Here is a 17095-nt window from a genome sequence, read left to right as displayed (position 1 = left end):
AGTTGGGTTCTGCCTGAGTGTGGAGGCTGCTTGGGATTCTCTCTCTTTTTCTCTCTCTCTCTCAAAAAAAAAAAAAAAAAAAAAAAACAACAACAAACAAAAACAGAATAAAATGAAATAGAATGGAATGCGGTGAAAAAAGATGCGAAATGGTTTTGAACTAGAAAGAAAAGGAGCAACTCCTTCCCTAGAGGGTGGGCCATTGCTCCTCACGGGCCAATCTAGCCATCCTCTCCACGCCCCTAGCCTGAGACCTCAAATTAGAGGTTGCCCCTCATAAACATGGCCGCCCCAAGCGGGCCACGCCCCTCAATAAGATGGTGACCTCCAGCAGCCCCACGCCCCCCGCCGCCGCCACGGCCAATGAGGGAGAAGCACGATTTTTGCTCATGCGTGGTGCCGCCAGTGGGCGCGTCCAATAATGACTGGGGGATCCCTGCGAGTAACATGACCAAAAAGAAGCGGGAGAATCTGGGCGTCGCTCTAGAGGTGAGGGGAGAAATGGGGGGTGGGCCGGGTCGTTCGTTGCCTTCTCCCCGCGGCGGGGAAGTGGGTCGGCCCGGCTCCAGGTTGGAGGAGGGGTGAGGGGAGAAAGTGAGGGTGACGCGGGTTCGGGCGAGGGACGTGAGGGGCCGTAGAGAGTCCGAGGGGGTGCCCGGAGATGAGGGGCGGGCTGAGGGAAAGGCAAGTTGGAAAGTCCGAGGGGGCACCAGAAGTGAGGGGACCTCCAGGGGGGAAGAGACGTGGGGGTGAAGGGAAAGCCCCAAAGAGGGCGGGACACGGAAATAAGGAGGCCGTAGTGAAAACGTGTAACTGAAGAGGACGTAAAAGGGGCGGGCACTGGGAGGTGAGGGGGACCCCAAAAGCATGCCTGTGGATGAGGGAACCCCGGCAGAAGTGAGGGGGCCCATACCGTTTACTATATTACTAAATGGCTTAAATATCTCCTGAGATAGGAAGTTTTCCCTCTGGGGTGCTGAAGCTTGTAGCTTGAAAATTACTTTGGCGATCTGTGGGATTTTGTAGAGAATTGTGGAATGATGAAGTTCCCAAAGAGCTTAAAAATAATTGACTGCATATGGAAGGGAAAGAAGATTGAGGCATATTGTGCACCTAACTGCTACATGGTACTTCATTTGCGTTCTCAGTCCTCGCTATGGGCCTGTGAGATTTTTACAGGTGGGGAAACTGAGGTTGCAGATTGAGGCCAGGTCGAAGCAGTGGAGGAGCTGAGAATCAGCACAGGTGATTTGCCCTCTAATGCATCTTGTTTCTTCTGGGTTACAGTTCCCTAGATTACTGTCCCAGTGCAAGAGAGATAGATACAGGGTAATAGTCTTCCTGAATTTACTACCAGTAAGTAGTTCTCAGACTTTAGAATGTATTAAGAATAATTTGTCGAGCCTGTTAAAAATGGAGAGTTGAATCGTCTTCTATCCCGAGTAATTCAGTAGGACTTGGGTGTGTATTTTCAACAAAGAATCTGCTTTTTTTTTTTTTTTTTTTTTTTAAGTAGGCTCCATGCCCAATGGGGGCTTGAACTCATGAACCAGAGATTGAAAGCCAAATGCTTTACCAGCTGAACCAGCCAGGCACCCCCAGGAAGCTCCATTTTTAACCAGCTACACACACCCATGCCGATGCAGAAGGTTTTTTATACCACCTCTTGAGAAATACTAGCCTCCGTGGCATGAAAAAAAGGTTGATGGAAATGTGAACCTCCCTCTAGAAGAGAATATGATTGGAAAAATGAGGTAGCACTGTGTGGTGGGAAGAGCATAGACTTTATAACCTGCATTAGGACATAGTAGGCTGCTGTAACAGAAATTCAAAAATTCAGTGGCTTCAGAAAGTTTATTTTTTTCTAATAGGACAGAGCAGGGATTGGCAGATGTTGTCTATAAATGGCCAGATAGTACATTTCTAGGCTTTGTGGGCCGTATGTCTCTGCTGCAACTATAGTTGATCCTAATTATTCATGGATTCTGTCTTTGTGAATTTGCCTTCTTGCTAAAATGTATTCGTGACCCCCAGATCAGTACTTGCGATGCTTTTGCAGTAATTCCTACACAAACCGGTGAAAAATTGGAGTCACCTGAGGCCCAGCTAAGGTCGAACAAAGCAGTGCTCTGCCTTCATATTTCATCTCATGCTGTAAACATGGGTCTTTTTTGTGGTCTGTGTAGTGCCATGTTCTTTGTGTCTCTGTGCTTTTTGTTGGTGATTTTGTTGTTTAAAATGGCCCTCACGTGTAGCACCGAAGTGCTATCTACTTTTCCTAAAGCACAAGAAAGCTGTATTTGCCTTCCAGAGAAAATATATGTTAGATAAGCTTTGTTCAGAGATGAGTTATAGTGCTGTTGGCTCTGAGTTCGATGTTAATGAATCAATAATATATATTAAATAAGGTCTCTAAACAGAAACACAAAAAACAAGGTTTTGTATTGATCAGTTGATAAAACTGTTGTGACCAGAGGCTCACAGGAATCTAACCTGGTTCAGTATTTGCTAATTCATTGTTGTCAGTAACCGTAATAGAACATAACTACCATGAATAAGCATCAACCATGCTTAGACAGGCTGTCTTAGCACAAAAGCAGCCATAGACAATATGTGAATTAATGGGTGTGGCTGTGTTCCAATAAAACTTTATTTATGAAAAAAGGCAGGGACTGTATTTGGCCCCCAGGCCAACAGTTTACCAATCCCTGGTCTAGAGTACCAGGGCAGTAGTGGTTCTGCCATATTCCTCTCATCTTGTGACGCTGCCCTTCTTCAGTGCCTTAATTTCACCTCATGAATGAAACAAAGTCACATCCCGTTGATGTGTCCACTGGCAGGGAAAGAGAGCAGAGGAAGCATAAACATCACTGTCTTAAGAGTCGTGGGCCCAGAGCGCCCACTTTCGGTTGGCAAAGATGCGAGCTAAGACTCCAGAGCTCACCTAACTGTAAGGGGGCGCTGGGAAATGCATTCATTGGCCAGGAGGCCGCATGCCCAGCTACAGCCCCATCACTGTGGAGGAAGGGCCTAGTGTGTTTAGTGAACAGCCTACAGTCTCTGTTGCAGATTGCAGTTTACCTCAAGTGTGGTTTCGAGGCTCACATGAGACCATAATGTGTGAAATGCCTAGCTCATGCCTGGCTCAGGGTGGGTAATCAACAAACAGCGCTCTTACGAGTAGCCTTTGTAGTTCTTTTGCAACCTTCCATCATGGCTTAGGCCCCACATTTGGACTTTAGTTTCCTTTTCTGTGGCATGAAGGCCTTAAACTTAACCGGAGATTAGAAATTCATTGACCGTGATCCCAATACGGATCACAGATGTTTTTGTTTGGCTGACACAGGTTTCTAAAATGTTTCAAATTTGGTGGGCATATGCTCTCCTGGTGTCTTTACTGCTCACGTTCGCCTTTTTTTTTTTTTTTTTTTTTTAAATCTTGTCGATACTGATTTATTTACATATGTGATCTTGTTCTCTAAGGTTACTTTTTGCTTGGATATTCTAAGATTCCAGATCTATAACTGTGCACCTTAGGAAAAGCTTGGCATCTGGCTGTCTCCCCACCTGTTCCTCTGTTGCCCCCAGCAGATCTGAGTTTTGAATGTGCACTGATATTCAGTAGCAGGGGATATTGTCCTCTTATTAAAAGTCATGTGCTCAGAGCCAGTGAAGTGGTGATTTAATCAAAATGTTTGTTAATCTGACGAGTGCAATAAAACCCCACAAGTGAGTGATCTCAGCACCTGCAAACAGTCTCCACTTGTTGTAATGAAGCAATTACCACTGCCTGCTTGGTGGTTCTCACCCGAAGACTGGCTTGGGCCAGCTGTACTGGGCTGTACCCAGTCACCTCCCAGGACAACCAAGACACCTCCTAGCCGCCTCTGCTTGTGTCTCCTCTTAAGGTCTTTTTGTCCAACCCGTTTGCTACTTTCTAAGATCTCAGAGTTGGAAAAGACTGGCTATGAGTTTTAGCTTCTGAGAGTTAATTCTGCATAATGAGAGAGCATTCAGATGAGATTGATTTTAATGTGTGGAAGGAGGGAAAGGTGGCGTTTCAGTCTAAACTGATAGGATTTTGGCTGAGACAAAACCTGTTTCTGTTTTTTTTTAATGTCAGACAGTAATGAGCTGTTGGTCACTGTACTTTTCTTTTGTAGCTACACCGTCCATTCAGGTTGGTGTCTTTAGATGTTTCAACAGCCAGTGGGTCTTAACAGATGTGTGGTGTCCTAGCTGACATCTTAAGGGAGATAACTGGCTTAGATCTGGTCCCCAGTACAAAAATCTGTCAGTTTGGAAACTTTCTGCTACAAGGTACAGGAAACTGACCTATATGGCCTAAGTAAATAGGAATATACTTTTTTCTCTCTAACAAATTTGGAGGTAAATGTCCCCTGGCATTTATTGGTTCAAAAGCTCAGTCAAGGCTGGTATTTCTGCATTCTCTTAGCTATTTCCTCATAGTCACAAGGTAGCTGCCACAGCTCCAGTCATCATATCCAACTTTTAAGTCAGGAAGAAGGATAAAGGAACTACAACACTGTCCCTTTTATCAGCAACGCATAAGCTGTCCCAGGAGTCTTCCAGCCGACTTCTGGAACATCTCATTGGCCAGAACTGGATCATGACCACCCCTAGCTGCAGTGAGTCTGGGAAAGCACCTGTTTAGCTTTTCTAACCTCTGTAATGGAGGTGGGCAGAGGAAGAGGGGTTTGGGAATCAGTGTTGGGTTGGCCAACTAATAATATCTGCTATAGGGAAGGAAAGTTAATGGGAGTCATTAGAATTCACTGGAATCCTTACCAGAAAAAGAGGTCAGGATCACTGAGGAGTAAGGAGAGTTGGTAAATTGAGGGGAGAAAATGGCCTACACAGGATGAGCACCAGGAGGAAAGAACCTTGACATTGTAATTACTTGTTCGATGTAAGCCACTGCTGTAAACTCCCAGCGGGCATAGAGGGGCAGAAGCACCAAGTTGTTGGTTTGCAAACAGCCCCCTGACCTGGAGGGCAGAGAGAGACCCAAGAAAGGGGCAGGCCACTCCAGACTGGTAGGTGGCAGGTTTAATAAGCAAGGGAACAGGGGCGCCTGGGTGGCTTAGTGGGTTGAGCACCCTATTTGGGTGATCTCGCAGTCTGTGAGTTTGAGCCCTGTGCTGACAGCTCAGAGCCTGGAGCCTGCTTCGGATTCTGTGTCTCCCTCTCTGCCCCACCCCTGCTCACGCTCTCTCTCTCTTTCTGTCTCTCAAAAATAAATAAAAACATTAAAAAAATTAATAAGCAAGGGAATTCACCTATGCGGCTTGTCCTGGGTGGTGAGTAGACCTCCACACCCGCCTGCCAAATCTTAAGTTTGTATAGAGGCCTTAACTGGGTTCAGTCACGTATGCTGTCCAGATGGTCTCCACAACACATTGGTCTCTCAAGGCTGTGTCCTGGGAACAGTGGGCAGAACGTACATTCCAAGGTCAGGGGAGGGGTGAGGAGCCTCCAATTGCCCTAGTCCTGCGCGCAGGTCAACCTGCCTGCGGTCACGCTCCCTTCATTACCTCCTGCGGCACAAAGGTGAAGACACAGTACTGGGATAGGCTGTGTACAAGGCTAAGGGGAACCTACCGGTTTTCTGAGACAAGGGGAAGAAGCAGCTTAGTGGATCGTCAATATATATTTACTGAATTGGCTTGAGTGGCTGGAGGAAGCACTTGAACCCGCGCCTCTGACGTCTGGGCCCCGTTGAGTGGTTCACTGGTCAGAGGTTAGGAGGCCACGGTGGGGCAGGCAGCTGGACGCCTCCCATCCAGGGGCCTGGAGAGAGGCTCATGGCATGCGGAGACTGTTCAAGGGCCACTGACCATTAAATGAGCCTCACCTGCTGCCAGGCTCAAGCGACAGGTTGCCGTTGGGCAGGTGATTTCTCTCGGCAGCCCGTGTCTGGCTCCGTTCCACTTGACGGGGGTCAGGAGACTAAAACCTCATTACCTTACACGGCTGGATGTCAGCATGTGTGGAGTGGCTGTTTGCCAGCATCTTAATTAATGAATTCATAAGGCATGGGGTGGATGCCAGTTCTTGAACAGTGCTTTGAGCCTTTCAGCGATGAAGAAGCTTTTGCTAATTTATCAAAAAACATATATTGGGGGAAAGAAGCGAAAACAAACCCCAAACAGCGTTCTGGCCTGGGGACAGCTGAAGGCCTCAGGCCGGGACTGACGTGGCTCTCCTCGCAGAGCTGCTCAGCACGCCAGAAGGTCTCGCAGGATCTCAGAGCTGCCGTGTGCTTCCGCAGGGCCCCTCGTGATCCTGACCCAGGGTGGGGGGCGATTCTCCAGAGAAATGACAAGCCCTTTGGCTGTCTGCTCTTCCTGGAAGTTGTTTGTTGATTAAAAACTGGGAGGGTTTACTGTCTTCATCTGCTCAGCCTGGGAGAGAAACTTCTGATGATTTGGGGAGCCATGGGTGAGGTTTTTGTTTTCTGAGCCACCTCCACAGAAAAACACCCCTTAAGCGGTGTCAGGGTAACCGGCCCTTTGGGGTTTGAGGCTGGTCACCCAGAAAATCGAGGCCCGTGACCCCCATGTGACTTGGCTGTGTGGTCTGACGGCCTCAGATGGAAAGCCCCCGTGCTCTTGCCAGAGACCATCTGTGCAGGTGTTCTGGCCTCTTTACCCATTATAATAAATGTCCCAGGGCCTCCCTGATGTGTGAAAATGATTCCAGAAATCCAGTTCCCGGGCCACTGGGGCTGGAGGCGAAGCCACTGACACCCTCTTCAGGGCTGTAAATTGGCAAGTGAAAAGAAAGGCCTTGCCCCCCACTGGGGAAAGAAGGACTTGTCAGGGCTAACTAGCCCACCTTTTCCTTCTTGAAACTGGGTCTTTTTGTGTGAATTTTGGAGGGTGCTGTGGCAGTTTAGGCAATCTGGGGGAGGATGCCAGGGATGTTCAAGAAGCCGGAAGGTGGGGGCGGGGGTAATTGCCTTTAACATGAGGACAGGCGCTCTGCTCCTGTCTTACTGTCTCCAAGCAGATTGCAGTCGGGTTCTTCCCTCACCGAGAGTATCTGTTCCGTGGACAGAGACCAAGCAAAGCCCTCGTACAAGATTATTCGGAGTAGAGAATCTGTTGAAGCCAGATCAACAAGCTTAGATTGGCTTCGACTGGGATGTGGGATGACTTTGTTCCCCAGAACCCTTCTTCGTCATGAATGTTTTCATGAGGGATTTTGGAGAAAGAGCTTGCAGTATTGGAAGGAGCATAAGCTCTGAAGCAGAAAAACTCAGATACAGATCCCCAATTCTGCCACTTCCCAATTACATGACCTTGCTTAAAATCTCCCCACCGGGAGTTTGCTCCCCTCTACAACAGGGACAGTCCCTTCCTTGCAGAGCTGATGCCGACATCGGTAGCATATACGAAGCCATCTCAGACTGCCTAGCCTGGGGTACAAGGAGCGGAGGTTACGCCCAGGAGCTGAGTGGCTTCGGGCTGGTAGCTCTCTGCTTTCTTCGTTGGGGGTTGGGGGGGGGGCAGCTAACAGCACAGACTCCGACTGCCCAGTTCCCCTATGGGTAGCCCTGGACAAATGGCTTCATTTCCATGACCTTAGTTTCCTCATCTGCAAAAGGTGAATACAGGAGATCCCCCTTACCCGTGATGTCAGTTACCTGCGGCCAACTCGGTCTGGAAGCAGATGATCCTCCTCCTGACATATTGTCAAAAGGTGGCAGGCAGGTCAATGCTCCCTTACAAAGCCTGCGTCATTCACTTCTTCATATCATTCTCATCACGTAGGCATTTTGTCATCTCATATCACAGGAAAGGTGAATACAGTACATACGGTAAGATATTTTGAGAAAGAGACTCCATTCACATAACTTTTGTTATAGTTTTACTATTATTGTTAATCTCTTACTGTGCCTAGTTTATAAATTAAACTTTATCATAGGTATGTGCGGATAGGAAAAAACACCATATATGTATATATATAGGGTTCAGTAGTATCTGTGGTTTCAGGCATCCACTGGGGGCCTTGGAGCATGTTCCCAGCAGACAGGGGGGACCACTGAGCAGGGGGGACCACCTCATAGGGTTATCGTAAGCATTCCGTGAGTGAAGTGCTCAGAACAACCTGGAATATAGCTCATGCTGTAGAAGTGTTGGCTGCTACTGGTAGTGTGATTTAGTTTTGCATGGACTTTTGGCTTCCAGAAGCTGCTTTGACTCATGCTGTGCCATCTAATACCTTGACACCATGCTCTCTATTAGCAAGTACCTGGCCAGGCAGGTGTGGGATATGCCCCGTGACCACTGTCTGACTTCGGAGGTTAACCTATTCTAGCAATTTCTGTCAGTCACTGGCCAGAAGCTCTTGAGAGCAAGACTGGGAAAACCAGAAATAACTTCCCAAACCAGAAAGTAGAGTGATCTGCATTGTAACCCAGAGCTAAGCCCTGAGGGTGCTTTCTGCCCTTTCCCAGAAGAAAGCCTGGCCCTAGACGGTGGTTTGGGGTAGGCAGGGAGTCACCTCCCAGGCCATCAGGATGCTCATGGGAGCACCATTCAGCCACCTTCAGTAGGAACACCAGCAGGGAAGCGGCGGCCTGTGGCTCAAGCTTGTCAGCAGAATATGAGCTGTGCACAGGGCCCAGCAGCAGCCAGACCTGGGGCTGCTCCCCCACCCCTGTGGGGCCTGACCCAACCAGCGTGCTGGGCAGTTACCCATGCGTGAGCTGGCACCCGGGTTCACCGTCCCCAAAGAGGCTTTATTCAGGGTTTCGATTCCAGGAGGCTCCACGCTGGAGCCTGAAAAAGTGCCTCACGGGATTTCAGACGAATTTTACAGTTTCTCTTAACACAGTGGTTTTATGGCGTTATAGGACCCCAGGGAGACTTCCCGAAAGCTCTGAGAATAAGGTGTTATTCCCCAAGTCAGGTGGCAGAGGGGCTTTTCTTAGCTGGCTCAGGGCTCCTGAACTGCCGGGGCAGCACACAGAGCACACGGCACTCAGTCGCATCTGAAGGGCACTTGAGGAAGAGGCTGCAGGAACTCTGCCCCCAAGGACTGGAAATGAAGAAGCCCTTTCTTCCCTTGGCACCTGCCAACAGGATCAGTGGCCCCACTTGGTCTCTGCTGACCTTGACTGCTGGGCTGACTTCAGATCTTCACCTTGTTGTGCAGGAAACATCCCCCGCTCTGTGGAGAATCCTTGGTCCTAAACTTCTCACTGAGCCTGCTCCTCTGCCCGCTCTCGAAGCCGCCCCCCAGACTCTGGGCTCTGATGCCCCAATCCATGATTGGGGCATCAGAAAGACAGCGGTTCTCATCCTGATGGCCATGGAATCACTTGTGGGCTTTCTTGTTCAAGTACACCCTTCCTGGACCCTGGTTCCAGGATCGCCTCTGGGACCTTCAACTCCTTCCTGTATCCTTCTGCCTCCCTACCTTACATACTTCTTTTTCCCTCCTCTGCATCCTCCTGCCTGGGCTCAGACCCATAGTCCCCATGGTCTGGTCTCGGGGATAAGAACAGACTTTCCTACCAGGACACCCTGCACACTCCCCACCTACTTCTCTGTCCACTGAACTGCTGCACACAGGTTTTCACACCTTCCAGGTCCTCAACTCTGCGTGAAGTGCCAGAGGTTACAGCTAACGATAGCTCACACCGCCGCCTTTCTGACTTCTGGTGTCCCTTTATATCTGTGCTTCACTGGCTGACCGTCATCTCAAAGACTTACAATATTCTTTTTCCCTGTATGAAAATGGACACTTGGTCTTCTGAATACAAACGTAATGCATTTTTTTAAATGTTTATTTTGAGAGGGAACACACATGCGAGGAGAAGGGCAGAGAGAGAAAATTCCAGGCAGGCGCCTCGCCCAGCACGGAGCCCCACACGGGGTTCAGTCTCACAAACTGTGAGATCATACGTGATCTGAGCTGAAATCAGGAGGCAGACACTTAACCACCTCAGCCACCCAGGCGCCCCTTGGTATTTTTTAATGTAATTTTACATCAGTATCCACTCTGTGCTCCCACACTGTGTCTAAATGAGTGCCTTGTCTGAGTCCCCCCTGGCTGTTACCACTTTGCCTGTGACAGTCACAGCCAGCAGTGTTGTCCCCTTTAGCTCCAGAAAAGCCTCAGTACCTGAGCTTGCCTCGGGCCAGCCGTGCTCTTCTTGCCAGTTGACCCTATATCGTCCATTGGGCAGGAGTCCTAGGAGACACTATGGCCTCCAGAGTGTAACCTTCTCTTCCTATTTGAGTCAGTCCAGTCTCTTTGACAGTCCCTTTCTTAGTCCCGGGGCTTCACATTCCTGCTCTCGGCTTAACTGGATGCCAGGCCCATGGTGTGGCCAAACACGGTCTCCAACTGCCAGGGTCCGCCTGCCATTTCATGTCTCCTCAGAGGCCCATCCGTGCCCACACCACACCTGAATCTCTTCTGCCCTTAGGCACTGCTCTGGCCTCACCCTTGGGCCCAGCCTCAGCAGGCTGGTGCTGGCTCCAGAGCCCCACGCTTCCAGCTTCATCCTCAGACAGGAACAGGAGGTTCCCAGCATGCTGTGTCCTAAGCCAGCGTGGTGGGCCAGCCTTTAGAGGCAGTGCTGTTTTGATGGTCTGTGCTGCAGGCCCCCCCTCCCCCACCGAACCCCGCCACAGACCCAGAGGATGGCCATATCCCAGCTAGAGGGTCTCCCCTTCCCAGTGCTGCCAGCCAGTGAGGAGTGGAGATTCCTCTCCATCACACACCCCACCCGCTTCTGTCTCCTCCTCTTACTCTCACCTCACATTAACTCACTTTCCTTTTTGTTCTCCGAAGATCCAGTGAAAGCCATTCTCTGCTAATAGTGATAGCACACACTTCTTTAACTTTTAGGCACTATTCTAAGCACCTTACATGTATTGCCTCTTATTCTGACAACAGCTTTTTTTGAAATACGAAACATTAACTTTGTTTTGCACATGAATAATAGGTGCAGAATTAAGGAAGTCCTTTAGAGGGCAAGTGAGCAGTCAGCTGAGGCACCTGATCACAGCCCACACTCCTTACCACGACACTTTTCAGGAACCACAATTTCAGGTTTCTGGGCACTTGGGCTCCCAACTGCTTGTCCAGCTCTGACCCTATGTTTCTAGAATCTGCTTGACATTCATCTCTTTACTCTGGTCCTAACCCTGTTGTCCTCTCTCTTGTCCTGGCTGTATTGTCCTCTATTGCCTTTAGCCTGGCAGCAGAGAGAAAGCTAACCAAGGATTATAGATTTGCACTGGGGAATCTGCAAGGTGAATAATCCACCTTGAGAGTGTCATTGTGAGTTGACTGAAAACCCAATGAGAGGCTTCCTTTAAGGCCCACTTTCTAGGTCCTCTCCCCGACTTCTGGGCCCATCTTGAGTCAGTCCCACTCTGTAGCCACCACTCCTGACCCCAGTCATAACTAAAAGCTGCGTCCTGACCTTCCCTCCCTGCCTTCTCTGCAGCCAGGCCACCCTGGATCTTTGCACCCATTATCAAGCTGCTTGAAAGCTGCCTCCTGCTTCAGCAAATGCTGCAGGGTGGTTGCCAGCAGAGTCACCTTCTGAGGACAGGTTTGTGGCCTACTGAAGAGCTTCCTGACAGTCTCAGCCTCCCCTCACTCGGCCCACATCAAGCAGCTGGGTTATAAAAAAAAAAGGGGGGGAACTTGCTATTTAGAAGGGAATCAGAGAGAGCTGTCAGCAGGACATAAATATTCATAGAGGGAGGTTAGAACTTGAGTCCCTAAAACCTTGATTTGTGTTCGTCCATTTAAGCCTCATTAAAAAGTGGTAAATGAAAGTGGGGATATTCAGTGGAACTGCAGATAAATTGGGCTTGTTCAGATAAAGGCCTCCTACTGCCAGCTCCACACGCCCTGCCCAGAGCACGACAGCAGATTGGCTTGGCCACTTGTGGTTTGCCAACCTCAATTTAAAGATTTTGCTTAGCGTGAGTTCCCGGTCTTGTTCTGGGCCAATTACCACTTGTTTGGGCACCCGGTAGCCTTCCAGAGATGTTTAGGCGTGGAAATACCGAGCCTGCTTGGGGACATTTGAACCAGGACTTGGCCCAAGGAGTGGCAGGAAGACATCTGACGCAAGAGTGAGCTCTAAGGGAGGGTTTCAGGCTCTAGTTTCTACATGAGGCCTAGATCTATCTGTAGCCCCTCGGCCCCATCCACGTTCAACTGCAGTCCTTCCTCCGTGGCTACAAACACAAAGACTGCAGCAGGACAGGCTTTGTGGTGATCACAAAGGGGAGGCAGACGGCCCCCATTCTAGGATAGGAGCTACAAAGTCAGGCATCCTTAGGAGCCGGGCAGTCACATTTGCAAGTGGAATGGGCCAGTCTGGGCTAGACTTGATCCCTGGGCTACAAGTTTACAACATCTGCCCTAGGGGTTCCCAGAGTATAGGAAGGTAAGGTTTAGACACCCGTAGCTGGGATGACATCGTGTGCAGTCAGCCTTAGGAGAGCCAAGGGAAGGAAGTGATACCTCTCCAGTCAAGGGTAGCAGAGAAGGCCTGTGGAGGAGGTAGCACTTCAAGAACTAAGCTTTGGGACCTAGCGTGGAATTTGGTGCCCTGATTGTGGTTTGCACACCATGGGATGGAAACAGCAAGTCTCAGGGCCCCAGGAGCTGGGCTGTGTGTGTTGAGGGTGCTGCTGGAAGAGGGGGCTGCATGGTGGCCTACACCACCTGCTGTTCTCGTTCAGCTCCACTGACCATCACGTCACGCTCTTGCTGTTCCGAGCCTGACTGCCCAGTGCTTATTTCCCTGTAGTGCAGGTTCCAGGACAGCCTTCGGCCTCCCAAGGCACAGGCCCCAGCTCGTGGCTGGGGCTGTTCCCCAGGACAGTCCTTCCTTTGGTGCCCATTAGCAGAGAAATGACACAATTAACCAGGCAATCAACTCAGGGCTCTTCAGTTGCTCCCTCCCACAGGGCCTTGCCTCTGGAGCTGCAGTTGGCAGGTGGCTGAGGCTGTAGGGAAGGGAATAGATGGTATGTCTAGAGCTAGGTGTTGGGACAAGGCAAAGTGGCTGACCCAGAGGTGGCTGGGATGGGTGCTGGCCAGGGAGAGGGGCAGAAGGCTTCAAGTGCATCTCTCCTAACACAGGCCTCAGAACACCTGCCTGGGACTCTTGTAATCATTGATCACTGTCTCTGCAGGGGCCTCTCCAGGAGGAACTGGATAGAGAACTGGCTGAGACCAGTTAAGGAGAGGGGTGCTCCAGTCTGACTCCTCGAAAAAGTCCTTCCCTTTGGGGATCCCAGCCTCCCATATAGAGGTCATATTTGCTATCCCTCTCCAGGGATGTGATGGAAAATTGAGCATCATGGGGCCCCAGGCACTATTCAGTCACCTGCCACTGAGGGACACTGGGCCCTCTGAATCTTCCCACCCACCGAAATCTAGGCTGCCTCCAGCAGGGCAGACGTACAGGAACAGACCTGGGCCCAGAGAGGTGGCAGATTAGACACCTGGAGACAGATGGACAGAGATGAACTTTCAAAGCCACATACATGATACCAGGAATCAGGCTTGAACGATCCAGTCCAGTATTTTAGAAAACATTTTCCTACAACTCACATTATCTCCCCAAGAACATGACTCTGAAACTATAATAAATTAAAAAAAAAGGGGGGGGGGGGAACTGATACCTTTGTCAGCCAGCCTTTGAGGAGCTTAGCTACTTTGCCCCACAAGCTATAGCTACCTTGATGATAGGCAATGTTTTTGCACAAGAACCAAGTCAGAAACAAGTTTTTGAGCTGTGTTTTTTTACAATCCGTGATTTTTATTGATTCTCATGGGAAAATATATATATATTCTTACAACTTAAAACTACCTTAAGTGTGTCAACGCAAGAAATACCTCTGCTTCTTGGCCCCTGTATATCTAATCCCCATCCCTCGTGTGTGTGGAGTGCTGGGGAAAGGCAGGGCCTCCCATAGCAGTGCCTTGTTCCCTCCTAGACCAGGACTGTCTCAGGTCACTCCTGCTGTCAGCCTGGCCGGCATGCGTCCTGGGAAGACAGGGAGATTGCTTCTGACGGCCCCCAACCCATGCCTGGTCCAGAGAAGCAGGGCAACTGTGGGAACCGCACCACACCCATAGCTGTCTGCAGTGGGGCTCAGGCTGTACTGTGTGGAGGTAGAGGACGGCAAAACAAAGATGCTGGGGGGGACGGGGTACTGTCCAGGAAGACTCCTAGAGGCCCCTTCCTCCCTATCCGAGGACCCCAACTGTTTTGAAAGTTAAAAGGCTCTGTCACCCATCTCTATCTGCCCATGTGCTGTGTGTTTCAGATCGATGGGCTGGAGGAGAAGCTGTCACAGTGTCGGAAAGACCTGGAAGCTGTAAACTCCAGGCTCTGTGGGACGGACCTGAGCCCAGAGGCCAGGTAAGGCATCTGCCCTTGGCCCCTCATTCTCATCCTGGGGACCTGGCCCTGAGCTTCCATTTGCCCTACTCCTTGCCGCTGGAGATTTGGGCTCCTTGTCCATCATGCCCCGGTGTGCCAGCTGCCCCTCAGATGGGAAGGAAAAAGGCTTGAGCCATAATACTCCTCCCCTTACAGGAAGTCTCTGGAGAAGGAGAAAAACAGCCTGATGAACAAAGCCTCTAACTATGGTAAGAAAGTTCCCTTCCTGTACCAGCCCCATCCTCCAGGCCCAGGGAGCCCACCGGGTGATGGGGATCGAGAGGGTTCTTTGGGAGGGAGCCATCCCCCCCTGCCCCTCCACCGAGGCTGTAGGAACCCACTGTAGGCCCAGCAGCCTGGAAGGAGAGCAGGTTTGTTTCTTTGTTCCAGGGGAGATGGAGAGGCCTACGGGCCTCTTCTTCCTCTGTGGGATGAAGGGGAATGGCTGTAGTCAGGTCCAGAAGAGACTCTCATATCCACCCAGACTTGGGACATCTGTTCTCCGACCACCCCCTCCCCCCCCCTCCCCCTCCATTCCATCCCAGGATGAACCTCCCACTTGGGCAGCAGGAAGGGCTACTGTGGGTGGAGCAATGCTGCCACCTTCTGGGCACTGGGGGCAGAGCCAGGTAGAACCAGGTAGGGTGCAGAGCGGGAGGGTGGCTGGTACCACCCCTACCCCCACCCTGCCCCAGCCAACCTCAGAGGAACATGGTCTACAGAGGCTCATCAGACTTCTCTGTTCTGTCCTCCCCGAGAGACCAGACCTGGCCAAGAATCAGCCCCAGAACAGTCCAGGTGACAGGGAACCTCCCAGAGGGACCAGTTTGAATCAACACTGTAAGCACATACACACTCCTGCATGGGCCCCAATCTCAGTCTGGCCTGCCCAGCGCTGATTTACAGGTACATACCCACTCTTTTATACAAGTAGGAGTGGGATATCCATTTTGCCTCAAGCCCAGCAATTTTTTTTTTAATGTTTATTTTTGAGAGACAGAGAGTGAGCCGGGGGAGGGCAGAGAAAGGAAGACAGAGGATCTGAAGCCGGCTCTGCGCTAACAGCGCAAGATGCAGAGCTTGAACTCACAAACTGTGAAATCATGACCTGAGCCGAAGTCAGACACTTAACTGAACTACCCAGGTGCCCCTTAAGCCTAGCAATTTTTACAGCCGCAGCATCAACCCCATTTCCCTGAGAGGTACGGTACCTCAGTACCACCCACCTGCATGTCACACGAAGGGATGAATGGATTCAGTGTGGCCATAGGACTGGCCGCCTCTAGAGGCGAGCCCAACCACCTTGTGGGTACAAACTGCTTTCTCTTAGTGTCCCTGGTTCCTGCTTAGCTGGGTGTCCAGCAGGGGGCAGGACTGGAAGCCCTGATGGTGTGGCCCCACCCTGTACCCGCTCCAGCGTCAGGCCCCAAAAGTCCCAGCTCCCCCGAGTCTCTAGTTGACCAGATGAGAACACCTGAAAGGATGAGCACCACGTAGCCCCCACCCCCAGCCCAAAGGACTCACCTGGTGATGCCATGCCAACACCTAGCTTGGCTTTCAGGTGTGGCCTTTTTGATAACCCCCTCATATACTCCATCCTCAACTTTCACTGCGTTTGAAGAGAAACGGCTGAGCAGCATTGCGTGGTGGGATTCCTTTGGGCCAGGATCTGTAGCCAAAAGGTTGTGAGAATCTGGGCAGATCAAGGACAGTCATTTTTATAGATAAGGAAGTGGAGAAGCTGGGAAGGAACACGTCTGCCCCTCAGAGTAATGTATGTGCCCATTTGTGAGAAAAGCAGACAGAGGAGAGTAGCATATGAGCCCAAACTACCTGTTCACTCCTGTTTCCTCCCAGAGAAGGAGTTAAAGTTGCTTCGGCAGGAGAATCGGAAGAACATGCTGCTCTCTGTGGCCATCTTTATTCTCCTGACCCTCATCTACACCTACTGGACCATGTGAGCCTGAGACTTCTCCACGGTCAGCACGGGGTTCCTCCTTGGCCCCCTGGTCACAACCAAGCAGGCCCTTCAAGCCTCAAGACACCCAAGGTACAGGCGCATTTCTCCCCGACCCCGACACTCGATCAGGGCTGCCAGCCCAGCCCCTCTTCACTCCTGGTCCTGCTGTGGGGCCTGGGTCTCCAGAAGGACTTTGTGCTGATTCCCCTCTCAGCCCAAGGGAGAGGCAATAAAGAACAGCCAGGCTGCTTCTGTCTGCTGAGTAAATGTCATGGTCTGACTGCAGCTGGAGGGCAGTGGGGGTGGCACTTGGGAATCAAGGAAGAAAAGATGTTCAAGGGGAAGTGTTCAGCTTAGAACTCAGAAGGGAGGGGGAAGGCAGGGCTGCGAAGGTGAGTCCCCAGCTTAAGTGGGGAATAAGGAGACAGGAGGAAGCATGTAAAAGCCAAAACTATTCTGGGAGCCATTTCCAGGGCTTAGGCCTTGCACTACCAGTCCACCGTGCCCACCAAACACACTTTCTTGCCCTCCAGTCAGGGTCACTGCCTGTAATTATGACATGAAAAAAAAAACACACGCCATGCAGCAAAGGGTGACCAGGGAAGTGGTCATGTGGAGGTACCACAGGACCACAGAGTTAACCCATCTTCAAGAGGCAAGCAGGGCTGGTGAGGCCT

At 50.7% G+C, this 17095-nt stretch overlaps 1 protein-coding gene across 1 annotated transcript; it reads left to right on the top strand.

The window, feature by feature from the left end:
- The first annotated feature begins 411 nt into the window (after window positions 1–411).
- CCDC167 (coiled-coil domain containing 167) lies at window positions 412–16685 on the top strand. Its single transcript, XM_030315413.2, has 4 exons — window positions 412–489; window positions 14343–14437; window positions 14615–14667; window positions 16316–16685. Exons 1-4 carry the CDS (start codon window positions 448–450, stop codon window positions 16417–16419), a joined length of 294 nt encoding a protein of 97 aa, XP_030171273.1. The 5' UTR covers window positions 412–447; the 3' UTR covers window positions 16420–16685.
- The last annotated feature ends 410 nt before the right edge of the window (window positions 16686–17095 follow it).

This window comes from Lynx canadensis, chromosome B2, assembly GCF_007474595.2.
Source record: "Lynx canadensis isolate LIC74 chromosome B2, mLynCan4.pri.v2, whole genome shotgun sequence".
NCBI lineage: Eukaryota > Metazoa > Chordata > Mammalia > Carnivora > Felidae > Lynx > Lynx canadensis.
This window is presented reverse-complemented; position numbering and strand designations above follow the sequence as displayed.